General features: G+C 41.0%; 1 protein-coding gene across 3 annotated transcripts in view; it reads right to left on the reverse strand.

Moving 5' to 3' along the window:
• Nucleotides 1-22,220, reverse strand: part of FILIP1 (filamin A interacting protein 1) — a 102,063-nt gene that overhangs the window by 34,555 nt on the left and 45,288 nt on the right. For all 3 annotated transcript variants that reach the window (XM_077174836.1, XM_077174837.1, XM_077174838.1), the window contains 2 exons: nucleotides 7,822-7,995; nucleotides 5,639-5,817 (listed from right to left, as the gene is read on the reverse strand). In XM_077174836.1, coding sequence (XP_077030951.1) covers nucleotides 5,639-5,817; nucleotides 7,822-7,995 — 353 coding nt within the window. The remainder of the gene's footprint in view (nucleotides 1-5,638; nucleotides 5,818-7,821; nucleotides 7,996-22,220) is intronic.

A 22,220-nucleotide genomic window follows, 5' to 3' on the forward strand; every position in this document is an offset into this window, starting at 1 on the left:
CTCTTGTCTTCTACATTATAATATTCAAAGTTTAGAGATGCACTTACTGAAAAGTAGACAGAGTGACTCAGTGCTCTAGTAAGGCCAATAAAGTGCAGTAAAATGAGTAACTGATGTAGGCAATGGTGAAGTCCCTTTGGGATGGCTTTTCCTTTTTTTTGGTCACAATTTGGAAACCAGGACATAGAAACAATCTCCATAGGAGAAAAAAAAAATCCAGAGTACAAATATGGCTAAAAACTCTTGGGGGGGGTGTGAAGAAGATAGCAAAAATATTTCTGTAAAGTCACCTAATTTCCAGACTTCAGAGGAATCACCAACAGATTACAGTTACAGGCCAAAGTCTTTGTTACAGGTTTGGATCTTATACCTCACCCCAATTCTTCTGTATGGGCCTATTCTTACCACAGAATCTGGCTTTATGGTGATAAATCACAGAAATGTATTAGTCCTGAACACTTCATTTTCTTGGCTTGATTGTTCTCTAAACAAGTAATTGACTGATGGATACTCTGCCCTGCTGTCTTCCCGCCAGCTCCTTTATTTTACAGTCTTCATAAAAATTGAGGGAAAACACAAACTGGAAAGGCAACACACACAAAATCCCCAATCTATATCACACTCCAGCCTTTACACTTGCTTGGATCCATGAAATACAGGGAAGCAGAAAGGCAAACACTTCCCAATGAAAGGCTTGGTGCTGCCGTCTCGTGGGAAAAGGGAGAAGGGAAGCCTTGGTACTAAAAGCAGAAATGCAAAAAGGGGAGAAAAGGGAGTTTGTAAACTTGTTAACATCAACACTCCCATTTTTGTTTCAAGAGGGCTGTGTGCTTTATTGCTCACAGATCAGTTTCCTTTGCAGGTGATGTGGGCCCAGAATTACATCACCAGCAGAGCAGCCAAGAGCATCTCGGTGCCAGCATGACTGAAGTCCAGAGGAATGTATTATCACAGACCTCCGAGGGCCTTGCCAGTGCATTCCTTGCTGGGGGTGCTGCAGTGGGGAAGGCAAAGAGGAGACAATTTTACGTGAAGACTGAAAGGGAACTTTGTGGAGGAAAGAGCTGGGGTCACAGTCTTGCTGTCTCCTCTAGGCAGATCTAATTATGGCCATGTACTTCAAAAAGAGGGTTTAACTAAAACCAGATTTAGCAGGGCAATGCTTAGGAAGTACAGACTGAATCCTCAGCCTTGCCTTTGAGGAAAATGTGACATGCTTCAGTGCACGGAGAACACTCACAGTGCTTGTAAAGAATAATTTGAAGCACTGAGGAAAGCAAGAACCAATATTAAATCCTCATCACTTCAGTGAATACAATAAAGTATTCAGCCTTACAATAAAATATATCTATCCTTTAGCACAGACAACACTGAGATACTGGGTGTACATTTCCTGATCACCATGTGGTGGGGTGACAGAGTCTCAGCAGGCTCAGGCATCGTGCTGGAAATGATCAAATGACTCACAAAGCAGTCATACGGATGGATCCCCCATAACAGAGCTCCAACAGAGCCTTTCTGCCACATCACACCCTCTGTTTGGCAACCCACTTCTCATCCATATAAAAGAAATTCCCTGCTCTTCCTTTTTGCAGGCTTTCAGACTATTTCTTCTATCCATCCTGGATGGCAGGACTGGCTCAGTGGTCTTCACCTCAAGCCTCTTTCTGAACCTTTAAAATCAATGGGAGCTTTCCAGTGCTTTTAATATGAGCAAAATGTGCTGTCAGCTGACAGGGTTGAAAGGAGGGCACTAGAAAAAATTTTTGGACATTAGCACCTCTAAAAATGTCAGCATTTTAAACCTCATCTCCTAGGTCAATCAAAACATCAAAGAAATGCTGAGATTGCAAAGATCTCTACCCTTTTCAACCAGAAAAAAAAGCCCTGCTGATCAAATGAAAAAGTTTATATTTGATAAACTAAAGATTTCCCCCCAACCCTGCCCCCAGTTCCCTAAAAGGGAAGGCAGGAGGGCTGGGACTAGGCAGCACAGAGAACAGCCAAGTACCATTTCATGTTAAGCCTGCTTTATACAAGAATTTTTGGGGTCATGAAGTACTAATAGCTGGTTTAGCTGTGCCCGGCTCAGCCCAAAGTCATGCCACCAGCTCCCTCCCCAAAGCACAGCTGAAGTTCAGGAGGGTGCCTGTGCTGGGAAGACTAATTTTATCCCTGGGGCTGCTGATGCCTGCTCTGCTGCTCTCCAAGTGCCCACTGCAAGCCACAGCACCAATGCAGTTCTGACCAGACCCTTCATTCTCCACCTCTCAGACCAGAGACTCCTTACACCACCATCTTTCATCCAAGTCTTTGAGGGGGCCTGGGGGCCTCAGCTCTTCTCCATATTCCTCAGCCTCTTCAGGAGGCTCCAGGAAGATGTCTGTTCTGCATTCCCCAGAGTCAGAGATACCCAAGCACAACTTGATGTTAGAGAAACAGCAGCTGAGGTGGGCAAGCGTTGAAGAGGGAAATTTGATAGCACAGAAAAATAGAAAATACCCTCCATAACTTTCAAACATCATTAGATGCTATTATAGCATACTGTATGGAAATTTGCAAAACCCTTCAGCCACCATGCCTGTAGAAGCGCCCTCCACTAAAATGACCAGATTTCTTTCTTCTCCACCTGGCAAATGGTCATCACTACTCTTTTCCTGTAACATGCAAACCTTTTCCACAATCTTTCTTCAGGTCAGTTGCACCTGGTCTTGCAGAGCCAACAGCAAAAGTGAGGCCCTTCAGCCTTCTCCATTTACCCCCACATCCCCAGCTGTCTACATTTTGAATATCCCAGTGCACAATTTTGTCTTTTTCATATTTTTCACGCATCATTATTTTTGAGAAATCATGTTTTCCTGTTACTTCCTTCCTGTATGAGGCTGGCCTAATAATTAGTCACTCATAGGAACTGTTTGCTTTCATAGTATGTTGTTGTAGATGGATTAGAGATAATGTATGAAAGCACATGTAAAAAATGTTCCAAAGTAAATACATTAAGAGAGTGTTAGACATATGTTAGAACTGAGGCATATCTCTTTCTTAAAGAATCCCCTTTTTGCTTTGTTCAAACTTTTTCACAAGACAGCAAAAGCAGATGTGTCCTGTGAAAGTTGATGTAGACAACAATGTTTAGGGAAGATTGATAAAATGCTGTGAGGAAAGAAACTGCTGAAATTACTTAGAGCCAGTGTAGAAATTATTACTTCTCTCATTGTAGCAGACTGCTGTGAGATGGCCATCCTGCAGCACTGTTCTTCCTCTGGCTCACCCTGTCTCATTAACATTATAACTGCGAGTGCAGCAGAGTGGCTGACGGGCAAAGTTCAACTCTGTGTCCCTTTTCGTTTTCATGGAGACTACAAGTCTGTTCAGCTCTTAATAAAATAACCCTCAAAGTACCACAGTAAAATGAATTATATGTATAGTGGTACTTATAAAACAAGAATGCCTATGCAGGGCCTTAAACATGCCTTTGGGCAGGTCAGTTCTCTGTCCCAATACGTAGACTGAGTATGAGATTTTTATATGCTTTAATCTGTTGCAACTTAATTTTGCCTCTTCAAACTTTCTTTTTGACAAAATCTATTGCCACTTTGGGGCTTTCCTAAGAAGTCATCCTATCACCCTCTCTTTGTGAGTATAGCCTCAAACAATACTACTTCTAGTTTTTAATATCTACAAAGATGTGGGTGCAGCCTCAGTTTCATGTGCACTGAGAAAACAAAGGTAAGAAATTGAGATTGTTTAAGACTTTATGCTTAACAAGTAAGCCCATCCTGATTTTGCCGATCTGCTCTGCAAGTGATCTGAGAGGAGGAACCTGAAGAGGGAGGTACATGCATCTTGGTTTTCTATGTTTAGCTGCATTTCATGTTCTCTCTGCTTGGCCACTACTATCTTGAAACAAATTAGTGTCATAGACAAACAAAGTGGATTAAATAGCAAACATCAGATTTCTTGTGTTACTCAACATAAATCAAAAGGGCTTCAGCACTGCAGTTATTCCCCTGCAGCCACCAGTACAGAGGCACTGGTGAATAAAGCCAGTGGATTTAGTTGCTCTTAAAGATCTGCTTCCAAGAGAAATTAAAATTCAAATTTTCCTTGTCTTATTGCCGTTTTTCCAAAAATTGTAGAATGTAGAAAACTTGAAGTTTGAGAGAGCAGGAAGGGTAAGAGAAATGCCCACAGATGTGGGACATGATATCTTAGTGGCAAGACAAAAAGCTCTTTAATCACTTCATTAAAGGAAGTCAATTCAACCAGGTCATAATTGTAGACTATTTAGTAGCTTTCACACATTGTGAGGGAATAATAAGAAGGCAACAATTGTCAAATTAATGTGAATATTAAAATGTAAGGACAAATGTAAATGGTATTTTAATACCACTTTTGTGTCCACACATTGTATGTGTCCACACATACATGGATATTCAGTATAGAGACAAAATGTCTTTGAGAATCAGATGTGAAGTTGCTCCTTACTTGAAAATACAACATCTTTTATTTCTTAAAACATATTTATTTTTTACATTTTTCCTTTTCTACTGTGAGAATCAATTTGCTAAGACGCAAAAGCATTTTTGTTCTTTAAAGTTTGCCAATCAACCCAGGAAAGTAAAGACAGAACAAAACCAAAACCTATTAAAGCAGGAAATACGGTCACTGTAGCTCATGTGCCACCTACTCAAAGTTGGCACTGAACTGAGTTCAGGAAATACACTAAAAAGTTTTGCTCCTAGCTTTTTGCAAATGTCTGCCACAAGCCTGTGGTTTCCTCAAAAGCATTTCTTCTTTGAACTTGGCTTAAGTATTTTTCTTAGAGCCTTAAAAAAAAAAAAAAAAAGCAAAACACAAAAAGAAACACAACATGGATTGATTTCAAGCAGTTTGGTATAAGCAAAAAAATTTCATATTGAAAAACAGGCTGTTACTGAGTGCTCAGTCTTCAGCTAAGGTAGGTGATATCTTTCTTTACTTAGAGACACAGAGAACAAATTACTCATCCAACAAGCAGGATAAACACGCAAAAAAAAGAATTGTGGGGTGTATGGGACTGTGAGATAAACACTGCAGATAGTCCATCACAGGCTGGGCACATTTTATAATGCACAATAATATTTTCTTCCAGATAACTTGCCTGAGGCATGCGTCTTCAGAATACGAAAAAGAATGCAAATGGTTTGTGACTTTGCAAGCCTAAACACAAAGGGCAGGGCAGAGTCCCACCACTTGTGTGCCAGTCTCCTAATGTGCGTTGTGGTTTTCTTTACCCTGCCCTCCTGCTGTGACAACAGTGCTCTGTCCTTCACAAACTCAGCACTTAGCTAAGCAAGCCAGTCCCAAACTTAGCCAACACAAATAACATCTGATCAAAAGCTACCTGGAGGTGAACCCAAAATGGCCATGACTAAATCAAATTTGTTTCTTAAGTCAAGCTCACACTACAGGAACATTCAGTGGTATTCTTCCAGCTCCAGACTTGCACAGTAACATGTATACAAATGACAGGAGTGGGCCAACATTTACAGATGTTTTACGCAAAAGTTTAGTGTCATTTAAACACAGAAAATTCCTGGCCGTGTCACTGCTGAAGGGACAAGCACTGGTACACTGGGGTCGGTCTTTTACTCACCTCTCCCGCTCCTGTTCCAAGAGGTTGGTAAAGTCATCACTCTTGTTCATGTAATCCGTGTGTTTATGTTTCTCATTCTCTAGCTCGTAGACGGTGCGACGATGGCACTTCTCTGCCAGCAGGAGCTGCTCCAGCATGCGCCGGTACGTCTCCTTCTGCTTTTCTTCAAGTCTGTCCAGCTGGATTGTAGGAAAGGAGAACAGACTGTTTTAAAGGTCTCCTTGCTTACTTAATCTGATTTATTGACCAACAATGTTGTGTTTGGTAAATGCAAGTCCTGTAATTATATGTCTTGGGTTTTACATAAAGCAGTGACTAGAAATAAGAATAACTGCCCTGTGAAAGTAATGATTTATTTGGATGACATATTAGCAATAAACATTTGCACAGCTTTCAGATGCAGAAAGGACAGAATTTCACTTAGCTTTAGGGTAACAAATAATATTGTTGCAGTGCTGTATTTCTCCTGTGGTGAGGTGCTGTGCACACTTTCTTCATTTCATTGGGAAAAAGCTGTAACTCAGAACTCAGAGCCTGGGAGCCTGATTCACACACCTGTATGGGGACTGGACACTTGCATGAAGAGCATAAAGTGTAATTTGAAGGCTGAAACTTGAGTTACACATCTTTAACACACCTGTAACTCTGCTGAGATAAAAGACCCAAATTATTTAGGTTCTGCTCAGATTCAGTTTTACATTACCAAATACAATTAAATATAAGCCTTAGGAATTTCCCCTCAGCCTGTGTTTTGACAGAAATTCTCTTTATTTATTCACAACCTTTTACCCTTTTTGTCCTCTGCATTTTTTATTAATTTAATATGCCAACTATTATTCAAACAAACAAGGAAAAAAAAACCAGGAAGGTGTGTCTAAAACTTGCCAGAGCACTCCAAATCCACCATGGCTATTCATGTTGCTCCTTTTGCTATTTCTTGGGTGCAGATGACCAGCTCCAGCCTCCTCCCTGCCAAAGCAGCCCTCGGCCTTGGTGCTTGTCTGGTTGCTCTGCCCACTCCCAACCCTTGCCCAACATCTTCCTCAGCCCCAGCTGCCCTGGGCTGCTGTTGTTTCACATCATATCTCAGTAAGCTGAGGGAAATAAGAGAGCAGGAGGACCATGGCAGTTTGCTCTCCTGAAGCTGAACATAGCAGTCAAAGTGAAAAAATCATTGCATTTTATAAAAGAGCCAGGTTGGATTCAGCTTTTCAGAGTAGATTTTTGCACTTAGTTTTTCTACTTTATTTCAACGTAAGCCTTGTGAATCTGTACATGATGAAAGTTTTACATTGAAGTCCCTGTCAAATTTTCAGCTTCTTTGGAAAAAAGCCTTGCTAAACTCTTTTAATCTTGTTTGAAAGGATTTTATGTATGCTCCCAGATACTATGGTTTGATTTCCTTATTTACTAACATCCCAAAAAATCCAAGAGATGCTTCAATGAGAATACACAGTACAGAAATATCCCATGGTAGACACAACTCCTGGTGAACAAATTAAATGTTCTAATTGGATGAACTGTGTTGTTGCATGCTCCTTCCCCATGACCTGGACTGTTATGAAACTATGAACAGGAGCAATGGCTGTTTATTTTGGCATTCACTCTGGCCTCAGACATTCTCAGGTCTACTCTAATTCTCAGGTCTACTTGACATTCATTTATTGCTTAAATTTTAAAGCAAGGAGTCCTATAAGTCTCCTTTAGGGGCTGAACTGACTTTGCAGTCCTAGAGTTTAAGTGATGTAAAATGAATATGGATTTATGATCCCATAAATATGGTCAAAGTCAATCTCCAAAGGTCTTCTTTTCTTAACTACCCTCATGATAGTGTTCTAGTATGCAAAGAAAATCAAGGAGTAGTTACCAGTGCTGTGAGCAGTAGAGGTTGAAGCCTATAATTGAAAGGAATTAAAAAACTAAAAATTTAGCACCCAAAGATTTTGGTCTTGCTTATCAGCACCAGCTCTTGGAAGCACACAACCTCTTTGTGGTTTGTGTTCAAATCCAGTGACTTCGCTTACAAATTATTCTGCATATGAGTGAACAAGATTTTATTTTCAGTGTACAAATTCTGTGTTATCCTCTTACATGCTTTGCATACATCCAAAATATATGGAGTCTCACTTCTGGTTAGGCTTCCCCCTGCACATACATAACGTTGTCAAGCAAGAAGTTGTTACCTCTGAAATTGGTTTCTCGTAGACGTCTTCCCCTACGGACTTTTCTTGGGCAAGGATGGCATCCCTGTGCAGCACCCGAAGCACGTTCTCTGGAGTTGCAGACCCATAATGAGCTTCTAAAACTTCAGGTTTGGTTTTCTCTGTCTTCAGCATGTGGATCACATCCTCCCTTGCCTGTAATATTGCAAATCACTGTCATGAGTCAACCTCTTAACCAAGAGGGAACATGGGGAAAAGAGGGGCATTTCATATGTACAGACTGCATACACAAAAATAAAATAATTAGAAAATGACAGTCTGTCAATGCAAATATAAAAATGTTGGAAGATCTCAGACTAAACATGATCAGTCCAATACAAATATTGTACTTTAAGGGATGAATTATTCTGTTCCTGCATGACATTACATTTGAATGCTATGAATTTTTATCTGAGTTGCAACTATAGCCAGAGAACATCATTATTCTTCATACACTGAATCTTAGTTGTTGCCTATGGTGTTCCCTGAAGGGATAAGAAAATGAGAAGAACAAGCAGCACAAGTGAGCTGAACTAATATTTCTCTGACAGTTACTTCCTAGTCACTCCCTAACTGAATTTGTGACTAAATACTCTTTTCAAGTAACCTTTAAAATAATTTTTCATTTTTTCTTTTTTTTTTCAACAAAACCCTAGACCTTGCAGACCCCAGCTAATGAGACGTGGGAAGTCTGAGCAAATCCTCCCAGCTGTGGAGGATGGCTGTGCTGCTGGAGCAGGGGCTGGGAGCAGGGGTGCACCTGTGGCCAAGGGCAGCCTGGAGCTCCCTGCCCCGGTGGAAGCTCCCAGCATGAGCAAACATCTGGGCATGACCAGACAGCTCTGCAGGGCCACCTGGCTATGAACAATGAGCACTTTAGGGCTGTGCTGTGGACAAACACTTAAGCCAGGGCTCTGCTTTTAATGATACTTGCCAACACCTGTTAAGCCATCTGTAAAATGGGGGCAGGGCACCTGCTTGTCTTTCAAGGCATGTTTATGATGTTTATGAGGCCATAGTCCAGGGAGGGACTGTAAAACCTACAGGTTTTTGGTGGGCAAAGGGGAGCTCCTGGATTTCCCTAGAGAACATCTTTCCCACAAGTGCAAATGGATGGGGGAGTAGAAGAGTATGGGCATTTTTCTCTTGCCTGCCTTTCTGACAACCCATGTGAGCTTGGGAAGTAAATTAAGCACTAAGGAAAGGTTCAGACATTTTAGGAAAAAATTCTTTACAAATCCTGCCCCTATGTAAGCAATAACTATTTTAAGATTTATGAACTGACCAACTCTTCATGCTTTTCCATGCTGTTCATAACAGCATTCAATTCATCCCTGTAGCAAATCTTAAATCTTTACCCAGAACCACAGAAGCACCACAGCTCAACAAAATTACTTGATTTTAAAATGAGCAAGAAAATAATTTTGGGAAATGGCAAAGATCCTTTAATTTATTTTTTTTATTTAAAACAGTCTGTCATGAAAATAAGTAATGAACTTCAGGCAAAGATCATGCCATCTAATTAAGAACTAGCCCAATATATGTAACATTATGCATAACATTTTGTAACCTGAAGTAAAATATTTGCACTTGTCTGCAAGGTACAAAATGCAAATTGGAATGGTATTAATCTTATTCCAAAATGAGAGCAGGAAAGGTTCATCACTCATGGATGTTACAACTAAGTGAATTATGTGAGCTAGTCTCAAAGAAAGGCAGAAGAGCATGTACACCTCACTACATCACATCCTAAGACTGTGCCATTCTCAATACAGGAAAAGTGTTATTTTAGGCAGGTTCTTGACAGGTTTGTGAATGTATTACTTTTCTCTATCCCTGTAGAAATAACAGATGTCTTAGTGTCTTCATCACCATGTGGCCAATGCTTCTATATTGAAGAAAAAGCCTTTAAAAAGTCCAGTAGGATAGCATGGGAGTATGGAGGAATTCCTAAATGTCCAGATTTTATGATGTGTTGTCTTAAGCCCTTTTAGGAAGAGGCAGTTCTGAGGCCATGAGGTTCACCCTGTCCCAATGAACTAATTTGGCATCCTGCTGTGTGCTTCCAGCAGGGACCCTGTGCCACAGGCATGCTCAGGGAGAGCACTGTGCAAAGGGAGCACCCACACAGAGGGATGGGGATGGGGGAGCAACTCCTTTCTAGCCTCTGCACCGAGGGACACAACCAATCATGTTGAAACATTGTTTTGTTTTGATTCTGAGCACACAAAGCTTCATGCCCCACACAGCCCTTTCCTCAGGGACAGGCACACCTCAGACCCTGTTTGGGAGGGGAGGAGGATGAGTTCATTCTCTCACGTTGGAGCTGTTGGGCCCTGGATGGCACAATTAAACACTGGCAGGGCTGGGCAGAGCAGACAGAGATAGCTCAGGATTGAGGATTTAACACTGTGAATAAGCAGAGCAAAAAGCTGGACTCCATTCCCTGCAGTGGTTATTTGATACAGAAATAGCTGTGCAGGCAGCTGCTCTGCCCAGCAAGTGCCCCAGCCCCTCTTCAGTTGTGCACTGCCTGATTTTCCTTCAGGCCTCATTAGTCTGTCATCACTCACTGTTAAAATGGAGCAACTTTAGCACAAGGGAGTAGGAATAAGAGTTCCTGAAACAGCTAAGAGTCCCTGCTAACTGAAAAAGGCTTCTGGATGCTGCAGGTTTGGGTCCCCCAAAAGCCAGAGAAATGGATAATGCTGAATGGAGGAACTGACACCCCAAGAAGGAAGATAGGTGCCCAAGCTCAGTTCAGAACTTTGAAGAAAAAAAACCCATTCATTGCTTCATCTTTAAAGGGAAGCAGTGACGTGCCTGGCTCCAAGGGAGCAGGGCAGGACAGTCAGCACTGAACAGCCCTTGCTGCAGCCCATGGGAGGGTACCTAGCCCAGAATCAGGCTGGGTGGCACCATGCCCTGTCCTGTACCCTTCTTGGGTACCCCACACTCTGCTGCCCCTCAGATTTGGATGGCATTAATGGGGCAGGCTGCCTTTTGCCTTTTCTGGGCTCAGCCATTTCTCCTATCCTTATCTTTCCAAGGGTATCGGTTAATTCACCAAGGACTTTGTTTCAGTTGTGATAACAGCTTGTGAAAAACAAATTACAAACAGACCCACAGGTTGCTAGGAAGCATTGGACTAAAAAGGGAACCTAATGCTAATAATAAACAGGAGACAAATTTGCTTTTATTTGGTCAGAAACAAGCTCCATCACGGGGAGATTCTGAAGGGTGGCTAACCTAGGTCAGAGAGACATCCAGGCAACATCCATCAGCCTCAGGGTTTGTGAATTCCAGTTAGTCTCTCTGAAACTCCTCAGGATGATACAGAGGGAAGGAGCTGAAACAGCATGCCTGTGTATCTTGTGATTTCATATTTCTCCAGGTGACCAATTTTCCCCCGAAACAACTAGAAGAGAGGTCAGATAGAGGTATTTTCTTGCAATGTACAGTGATCTGCAGGAAACAGACCATTTTCAGAAAACAAGTCAGAATAATCCTGCAGAGGAGTGCTGGGGCTACTTCAAAATCCATACCTGTGAATTTTGAAGTAGCATACCTTTGAGCATGAGAGGCTCAAAGTGGGGGGGGTCCCTGGCTAAGAAGAGGGAGTTTTCTGGCAAGCTCTTTCTACTGATGGACATCTACTGCTGGTGCCTCTCTTGCCCCAAAGCACAATCCTGTGTTGTGAAAATCATAAGCTAGGAGACAAACTCAAGGAAGATATTTCAAACTGCGAGTAAAGTTGTGTATAAATCTCACAGAACAGTTTTTAGCTGTTTTGGTAGAAGGAACATGATGTTTGGCACAGGAAAATCATCTCTCAAGTCCTGCTTTTGTTTTGTTTTGTTGGTGCTGTGATGAGAAAGAGCATCCAGGCTTGAGAAGACTGCATATTGCAACAGCTTGTAACACAATGAAACTCATTTGCAAAAGTCCAGAAGACTGCAATTAGTCAGAAAAGCTCTTTAAAGTTGAAATATGGAATTTAAAAAATTTACTTTTATTAGTTTTTCATTACTTCAGTTGTCTTAGAGAAAACACTGAGCTACCTTTCTGTCTATATTGTTAAGGTTGTGAGTTCTTGAAAATAAAGATACTTTTCCATTAATGAAGTGTCCCAAGTACCAGATTCTCTAAGCAGTAGAAGTAATAAAGACAGATTAAAGATGTACTCATTTAACACCTTCTGTTGCTCCTGCTGATAGAAGAACTGCAAAGCTGAACTATGTCTAAGCTTGTTTTATGCTTACTGGAGATGCCAAAATCTAAAGGCTGATGACCTCAGTTCCTGAGCACGCCATGGATGGCCTGAGGTGCTGTGGAGCACTGCTGTCCCACAAAGTTTTGTCTGCTCTCCTTTCCCTCCCCTCTATTCCCCACTCATGAGTGCACTTACCAAAGAGATGGGCTCTGTGTTACTACCTGAGAAATCCAAGACAATGCTCCCCTTCTCTCATGAGTGCACACTGCTTGCTGCTTGCCCAGATGGAAGGCTGATGTGAGCCCACTCCTCATCCTGAAACACTCACTTTTTGGCAGAATAAAGGAGGAGGACTTTGTTCTGCTCACCGACTTGAGCGGAGCAGGGGGCCATGTTCCAAACCTCGCTTTACTACATGCCTAGTAAAATATTTAAAAGATATAGAAAGGATGTAAAGAGGTTCCTGCATAAAATTGAAACCATTTAGGAAACAATAGCATGACTCTGCTGCTTGTAAAAGGGGTCTGGCAGCCTAGCAACCAGATTCTTGGTCAATGGAAGGACTGTTACATGAGCTAGGCGTTCAGACGTGCCTCTTCCTCATGCCCTGCCCTGCCAATTTACTACAGCCCTCTCTCCCCATTCCCACAGTCTTTGGCCTCTCCCATGAGCCTGCTGACAAAACTCAGCACCCACTAAACGGGGAATTTTTGCCTCAGGCCATTTGTCACCTGGGAAATGGGACTGAACTGATCAAACTCGTTTCATATAAGGCATCTAGTAAATCGGGAGAAAAATTCAATTGAATTCAAGATGGGTTGAATGGAGTCAAAGAAATCACTGTCAGCTAGGTGTAAAACCTAGCTCAAGATCATTTGCCAGTACATGTCCTAAACTCTTCTGCTGATTTTTTTTTCCTAAGTAGCCTTCCTGCAAATTCATAATTTGTATCTCTCAAAATCAGTTACTGGTACCTATTACCTTCATAGCTCCACATCTGGAGTCATCTAACTACTTTAGAGAAATCTCAATATTTCAGTTACATTCCAACAATCCTCTTAATTAGATGAAAGAAATTTTGAAAATTCAGGAGCAGGAGTAGCGTTTACAAGAAATGCAATTATTTAATATTTTAGCAACCTGATATTTCCAGCTTTTGAATATTTCTTTTCTGGTTATGAAGACACTTTATTATACCTACACAAGGAAGTATACTAAGTAGCAGATGTTTAACATTTATGAAGTTGTATTTTTCTTGCCAGAGATTAATGACAAAAATTAACTATGAAACCACAGACAGGAACCTTTACTTCTACTTGTGTTGTTGTTCCTTGCATTGCACACAGTTCAGGTTATTTATAGCACAACAGCTGCTCTCTTCAGCATCCGAAACTAGATAAGGTCACAGGTTATCCATGTAATGTTGGGGTCTTACCAGTGACTGATTTCCTAAATGCCAGTAGGCTTTACAAATATTTCACCTAGAGTTAATAAACATCACACTCAAAGCATCCAGAGGGAGATCAGGAGAATGTTCTCACACTGCTTTCCCTGCTATCCAGAACATGATGTGCTGCTATCAGGGCAGGAATAGCCTCATTTCTGAAAAGTTCCATTAGAGACCTCAGAAAGTGGATATCATATTTTAATGAAAGAAAATTACCTTCAAGCAGGGGCATTCAAACACCTGTATCTGAAAATCTTTTCTAACACTAATGCACTAGTCCCTGTTTAAGACAAATAACTTCCCTTCATTCTTATCTTAGGAGGAAACAAAAATAATTAGAAGGAAAGTGTATTTTCTTAATTTTGTCTCATAATACTATAAATATGTATACAGAATGTAATAAATACTACTCCTGACAGCTGGAATGACACTTTTGTTAGAGGCCTGATTGCTCTCTCTAGCCCTTCTATTGTACAATGTGTGTTTCAAAGCAGGGAGGTTAGATGCTCTATTGCATATTGCATCACACAAAGATCTTTGTGCAAAAACTGAGTAAATATTTTTTTTCTCCTGTACCAGATATCTGAAGTAGCTAGCATCACTCAGTGATGCTAGCCATGCAAAATGCTGGATAATTACATAAAATCATAGAATCATAGAAGTCCTGAGTTGGAAGGGGCTCACAGAGAATATCAAATCCAAATCCTGGCCCTGCACAGGACAGCCCCAAGAGTCACACCCTGTGCCTGAGAGCATTATCCAAACACTTCTTGAACTCTGTCAGGCTGGTGCTGTGATCACTTCCCTGGGGAGCCTGTTCCAGTGCCCAACCACCCTCTGGGTGAAAAAACCTTTTCCTGATATCCAACCTAAACCTCCCTGACACAGCTTCAGGCCATTCCCTTGGGTCCTGTCACTGTCACCACAGAGCAGAGATCAGTGCCTGCCCCTCCTCTTCCCCTCATGAGGAAGTTGCAGACTGTGATGAGATCTCCCCTCAGCCTCCTCCAGGCTGAACAAACCAAGGGACTCCAGCTGCTCTATGGTTTCCCCTCTAAACCCTTCACCATCTTCACAGCTGTCTTTTGGACATGCTCTAATAGCTTTATATCTTTTAATATTGTGGCACCACAACTACACACTCGAGTCAAAGTAAGGCTGTACCAGCAATAGGAATACATCGGGGTTGTTTTGCAAGGAAGACTTTTTGTACAGCAAAGTTTTATTTACACCTTTCATCTTAGCCTAACTTCCTAATACTTGACACTGGAAATTTCACTTGCATGGATTTCTTTTAACTTTTCTGTATTCAAGTCTAGGTACATGATGTACTCTGGAGGTAGAGATTACTTCAGTGATGAAAAGTGACCATTGTTGATTTTGTACAAAAGGTAAGTGAAATATATATCCAGAAATACAAATGACCCCTCATGACCCTGAGGATATTGAACAGAACTGCCCTGTCTTCTCCACACCATGCAGAACTTTCTGGCCTTGTATGATGCCTTTGGAGTTCTACACTGTATTTAATTTTGTTGTGCTTTATCTTGTGATAGCTCAGAAAGCTCTTCTAAAATCAATACTGGAGAAGAGGCACATGATAGACTAGCTCAGCCACTGCATAAATCTTCTGAAGTGGCTCCAGACGAATTACATCAGAAATTAATTTGGCCTCCTATGTTTGAAAAAGTCCCTGCTAAAGATTGCAGAGCTGAGGAGAAGCAGCACTGAGCAATGTATTACTTCTTCCAGCAAGCCTTGAAACAGATCAAATGAGCACTAGAAGACATCTGTCTGTTATTTCCTGCCCACACAGCTTTGTTCTGCTTTATTGCCAGAGCGCTCCATGGATGATGTCACTTTTTTTCTGAAGAAAACAGGCCACCAGAGCCTTTCACTGACATAATTAATTATCTGTAGTCTGGGCCACAGCCAGCAAAATTCCCATGGCAAGACCCTGAGAAGTATTAACTCCACTCTGCTTGATGTTTTCAGAATTATTATGGTCTGGGATACCCTGTCTTGTCTTTTCACACTGAAAGAGTGCTTTGCTTGATATTATCAAGCCGTGGGGCAGTTACTGCAGCATAGAGAATTACAGTGTCATGATCCAGTCAGCACAGAGACACCAGGGCAAGGGGTCAAGTTATGTGCATGACTCTGCATGTTGGGATATGTTCTACATGCTTCAGCAATGCCTCACAATGGCTAAACCCACTGGTTTGGGTTTGCTGCACCCAGTCATAGAGTTTTTGTCTCAGCCAACATTAACTGTATAATATTTTTCACATGGCCTGAAGCCCAGCAGCAAGCAGAAACCACAGACTGATCCAACTAGCCATCAAGCTGCCATGTTCCTTTTGTAACCAGAACTTATTTTGTGATCCGTTAGAAGCGCTTTAGGAGGGGAAAAAAAGTGACTAATGAAAGGGCAATAACAGGAAAAGCATTTCTTTTCCTCTTTCTTCTCTTATCATTTGGCCCTATTAGTAAGTCTGGACCAAGACACTAGAGACCCATGGATCATGAACCTCTTTCTTATGCTTCACACATAAAATTAACCCCACCATGCTCCAATTTCCATTCCTTAAAGGAAATAACATTTCTCATGAATGAGATATAATTTCCAAGTATATAGAAGATCTAGATATGCTATGAATGCTACAAAAAATATGGCACTCTGACATCAATATCAGTGTTCTCCTATTAATTTTTCCCCTTTTGTTATATTTTATTTCTTCCACGTACAGATTCTTCTGTACTATCATCCAATTTGTTGAAATCCATTAGAAACTAAAAAGTATCTTCATTAAATGTGTAAATCGTCTAAATTGCTGTTTGCATGTGCTACGGTGGCAGTATAAAGAACAGAAGCATCTGAAATTAGGTGCTCTGAGTTGAATTTCAGGGATGCACTTCAAGCAGCTGCTGTGAGCACCCTGTCTCCAAGAGGAACAAATCAGCCCAGGCATTTTTTTTTTCCACAGTGATCTTGCTGCCTTCTGGCAGGAGCAAGCACACAAGGAGCAGGATGGAGCAAGACAAGCTGGAGCCAGCAGGGCTGTAACCAGCAGGATGATGAAGTCAGAGGCATTCCTTCTGCCTCTTCTGTGGAGACAGGAGCATGTGGGACACTAACAGACCTAAATCTGTGTACATGTGTAATAAACTGTATACACAACTTTCTCTTGTCCAAGCATTTTGTTGGCTTCGACGAGATGTTTTTGAGTACTCTGTGCTGCACAATGTGCATCCAAGTTACTGGTGGCTGATGAATGGGCAAGAACAGTAGGACTGCATTTCAGCAAGCACTCACCAACACAACCAATTATTTGAACAGAGGATTTGTCTGAGGAAATGAGGGAAGTGGCCAAACTCTGAGTGTGAAGCAACTAGGGTGAGTGGGCAGTGAAAGGTGCAGAGTGAGAGCTCCCAGCCATGCCCGTGATGCCCTCAGTTGTCTCCAAAATCCCCCATATTCCCCCCAATGTCTGTCCTTCCCTTTGCCCTCCCCAAGCCCCACTTGGAGACATCCTTGCCCCTCTCTATTCTCCCACTGCATTTCCAAGAATGACTCTGAAGCCCTTCAAAGTTCTGTTTTACCTGAACTGCTGAGATTGCCCGAGCCAATACTGGAGAATTGGGGTTTCATATTCATATCAATATTTCTGTTTCTGATTTGTTTAAACTTGAAGGTAACAAATGTCTGGAAGTTACCATGCAACTGTATATTTGAGTTAGTTCAGTTCCACTCATTTTTCTGGCTTGGAAGAGTTGATGCTAATTTTTTGCAAAGAAATCAAATAATTTCCAGGATAAGAAAGACATCACTTGCAAAATCCAAACCCTTGCTGTCTCAGGAAAGGACTTCCCTTCATAGTGCCTCCCTCAGCAGTGCATCATTTTGGGTGCCACAACTGCCCAGCCCTCTGAAATAAGTCAGAGTTTACTGCATTTTGGGCATCAGACAAACTCTCAAGGCAGCAATTTTGTAAGATGTGGCAAGACACAGGATGTTCAGTTTCCTATGTGAAAATGTTACATTTCTCTCACTTTAGTCAACCAATAGGTGGAGCCTTTAACCCTAGAAACAAGACATTTTCTCAGCCATGTAATGACAATTATTATGTAAAGATTTATATTTGCATTTATTAAAGCTTGTTTTGGATGAAAAATAATCTGTTTTGCTCTCAAGAGCTTATCTGATCCTCAGCTAGAGGACAACAGACAAAAACCTAATAAACACAGAACTGGGGCAGCAAAGTTAATCAAAACAGGTTCATCTACCACTGTTAAATTAACAACTGGTGACTCAGAGTACTGGACAGCATTATGACACATAAGACATATGCTCGTTGCAAGCTCTCCAAAGAATCCCAGATATTTTAAAGCCAGAAAGCTCATGCATTTAACATTGATTGCAAAATGACCAGCCATGTTCTCTCCCACAGAGTGAACTTTCAAGAAAAATGAGAAGAGATACTAACTTCTTTATTACTGTTGCACTGAATATACAATTTCTACTAAGTAAATGTAAAGAAAAAGAAAAATAAATAGTCAAATTATATTGCTATTTAAAACTAATTTTTAAAAGTTTGCAAGAGAGGATCAGTTTGGAAAAAGACCAAAACTTTAAAAGCTGGTTGTGGGCAATTCTGTTTTGAACAGAAGATGAAGAATTTTTGGAAAAAAACCCCCAAACTGTTCCTACTCTTCCTTCCACTCTAGATAAGATGTTCAATGGGTCAGAGACACTTGCCAGTTATTCCTCTCTCTTCTGATCCTTCAAGCCTAACTAACACAACAGATACTGCTCAGGCATTACTAGAGAAGGATGTTAAAATATCTTTGTGAAAGAGGTCTTCAGCCTACAGCTGTCCAGTGACAGGGGCATTTTACTGAGGATCATTACTTTGAAAAGCTGAAAAGCATACATGTAATTCCAAAGCAATTTTAGTACCAAAGAGATGGATGGCTACCGTGCCTCTAGTTGACAGTACCTTTGCCCTTTATTTCAGATGGAGCAGGAAATTGCCTAAATAGCACAATTTAACTATATTTCAGTATACTGTCCTACCTTTGCTAATTTTTTTTTCCTCTCACAAAACAGCCAGGTTCTATTTTAAAATTGATGATTTTGGGACTTGCTAGACAAGTTCTTCTTACCTCCTATGGTATGTTCTGCACTTTGCACAGCAGAAAATGCAAGCTACGGAAAATAAACCATACTATTCTGGACAAAATTAATCTCTGGTTATAAATTATTCAATAAAAATAGAAGAGAGCATCTGTGGTCTGATTTTTTTTTTTTTGTGCTGCAAAAGCATTCTTCACCAGCAAAACACAAACAAACCAGGGGTCAGTCAAGAGAGGAGAGAATTTACTCATTTACTGATATGCCAGACATTTTTAGGGTTTGTTTTTAGGCTTTTATTTTGTAACACTGTGGATACCATCTATCCCTTCATTTTCTTGCCTTTTGTGCGCCCACTTTCTGTGTGTCTAGCTTGGCTCCATTTATCTCTGTTGTATTCCCCTTTTGCTTACACTCTTTTTCTTCTATTGCCCAGCCTCTTTTCCCTCATTCCATTCTGCTTAAGTCACCTCTCCCTCCACACATTAACCCTATCTTCTCTTTTTCCCTGTAGCTCTGTACTTGCCAAGGTTTTTCCCGTGGGGAATTTGTATTTCATCTATGATATGCTCATAAATCCTAAATTATTTCAGTTCAATCAACAGGACTGCACAGATACCCTGCATTGCACTTTTCTCTGGTTTTACCTATTCTTTCTGCCTTGGCTCATCTGCTGCTTGCTAATCTGTGCTATTTTGCTAATGACCATTTGAAAACTCCTTCTCTTCACTGCTTTCTCTGGTGCCAAGGCAACTTGCCCCAGCTTTCTCTTCTGATTTCTGTACCTGCACAAGAAACACATCTGGTTTCTACCCACCTATCTATCCCACATTCCTGGCTTGAGCTTTCAGGCAGATCCATATTTATTAATATTAATGCAAGAGTATAAAAAGAAGGCACTGGAGAAAAATATAGAAGTTTGTACAGTGTTTTTAACTAAACAACTAGGTGGCTCTCCCAGTGTGGTTACAGTACCTTGGAAAAGCCAATACAAAACCAGTTTGAGGCATTACACACAAGGCAGGAAGAGCAAAAACAGACAGAAAAAACCATCACAACAACAGCCACAGAGTCAAATTCTCTTGCTTATACCAGTTAGAGTGACAAGTGATGGGAAGGCCAGGTAATGCCCTGCCTAAGGAGAAAGGCAAGTATGAAAGCAAATGCACAAGGCACAGGGAGCTCTGTCCTACAGCCACCAAGAAGGTGACCCCAGGGTGTGACTGCTGCTGGTCAAAGGGCAATGAGGACATGGAGAGCCCATTTTGCCAGAGGAAAAGGAAAGGATGTGGTACAGTAGCACAGCAAAAACAAAGGCTCAGAGGATGCAAGGCTGCTGCCTACAAACACATCAGGCATTAAAGGCAGGAGGGACAGAGGTGGGCTTTCAAAGCAGGATCACTGTATAGCAGAGTTTCATAAAGGTTTCACTAGGCATAATGAAAAATGCTTTAGAAATTAAATAGAAGAAATCAGATAAACATTAAAGATTTTCAGTTCTGGGACTGTTTTCCAATAGGAGTAGTCAAAGTAAACAACCTACCTAATCTTAAAACACAGCTTACTAAGTTAACAAAAAGGTTAAAGGGAGCATTTGCCTAAAAAATTACATTATGGGATTTGATATACAGTAGATCTTCTACAGTTTTATCTCCAGAATTCTCAAGTCAGTCAATGCATCTGCAGTATAAGGATGAGGGAAGCCTGAGCTGGGAAGTGACGAAAAGGTAGAGTAAGAAAAAAGGTCACAACTAGAAAAATAAAGAAGGGAATAAAAATGAATATGGAAATTTAGATCTTGGGAAAAAGAGCTGAACAGAGCAATTATAGAATAAAAGGTATTATATAATATGTACCCTGCAAAAGGGAAAGAAAGTAGAAAGCAGAAAGATGGAAACAGTAAAGAATTTTCCTTTCCTTTCCCTTGCATTTACAAAGCACAGTTTTCTGCTAGAGAGACAGACAGAAAAATACTAAAATACCTTTTAAAGTGTTAAAATGCAATGGGTAGTTTATCACCTATACCCATTGAGGTCATTGACTTTGTTAAGAGAGAGGATTTTCCTGGTGGTTGGATGCGCAGCCACTGATACCAAAGTGTTTCATAAGGACCTTGCCAGGGAGAACAAAACGGAGTCCTCTGCTAACCTTTCCCTGATCCTCCCAGGTTGAAAGGAAAGTCTTGCAGCCCACCTGAAGGTGATCTCCTCCTGTCTCTGTTGGATGAGAGAGCTCCTTCCCCCACGCCTGTCTTGTCTCAGCAACCAGCCTCCCACACTGCCCTTCAACAAGATATTGCTCTGGCACCTTGTGTAAGCACTCAAATTAACCATTAAATGCAGTCTTGATTAAATACTTGTAAGGAAGGGATTTCTTTCACAGCAGAGTGGTTTAGTCTCTCCCTTTGAACCAGCAATGCTATATAAATAGGTTTACCTCTGAATATCTGCTACACAGTGTTTCCCTTAAAATCTCAAAGCAAACCCAACCCAGTGTTACATTAGACCATTTGGCAGTCTGAGGACTTGTCAGAAATTGTGTCTTGTCTAATGAATAAATATGAATTTATATATCCCTTGTATATTACACATACTGTTCCTCTGCAACACAGGAAATGTGACAGCAGCTGACAACTTAACATGCATTTCCTGTACACCCCATGGCTGCATGGCTTTGAGGAGCTCTGCTCCCCAGCAGTGCCAGGCTCTCAGGAAACATTTCCCTCAGCCCTAAAGCATGCAAGGGACCTCGACAGGAATGAGGGGCTGAGCTGCAGGGGATGAATGCCACGCTGGCACTGGAGAAACCCAGTAAAACATGGACTATAATAAAGGCCTTGAGTGGAAAAGTTGCTCCTTTTTGAATTGGTGTGAAATATAGGAAACTGTCTCCCAAGCTTAAATTGTCCTCCAGCAACAGGCACAGAATCTGGATAAGAAATTATTTTCCTTGAGAAATCTAATGATTTGTAGTGGGATGCTGTCATTATAAATATACTTTTATTTTTGTGGGTTTTTTCCCCAAACATGCAATAAAAGAGTGAGTCGTAAACATGTAGGAATACTCCTCCTCATTTCCTTTTGGGCCCCCAATCAGGAAATGTTGAAAATCAGTGTTGGTATTGCTGAAGATTAATGGCTGCTGCTCAGAAACCATACAGAAAAGGAATATATTCCTGCCAGGACAAATACATAGGCCATTGGACAAAAATCTGTGAACCACAGATAGTATTATATCATCATTGTAAAGATCCACACTGCCTGTCTTGCTCTGTAATTAATTATATTCACATGTGGGTTTGACTGAAATCACTGTATCAACCAGGCAAATTAATGCCATGCCTTCATGGTCCAATTTATTCTACTGGTATTTGAAGTTTTCTTTTCAAATCAGCTTTGCAGTATTTAAAAATTAGATTTTTTTTCCAGGTATAGGAAGCAATACTTCATGGATTTTTTTGCCACTATATGTTCAATATGGGTTTAAAGACCATGTAATCACTATTTTTTTTATATGAGCAGTTAGATCTTAGAAGAGAAAATACACTCCACTGAGCTGTAGGACCATTAAAATAAATCCCTGTCATC

The sequence above is a fragment of the Agelaius phoeniceus genome, chromosome 3 (genome assembly GCF_051311805.1).
Source record: "Agelaius phoeniceus isolate bAgePho1 chromosome 3, bAgePho1.hap1, whole genome shotgun sequence".
Taxonomy (NCBI): domain Eukaryota; kingdom Metazoa; phylum Chordata; class Aves; order Passeriformes; family Icteridae; genus Agelaius; species Agelaius phoeniceus.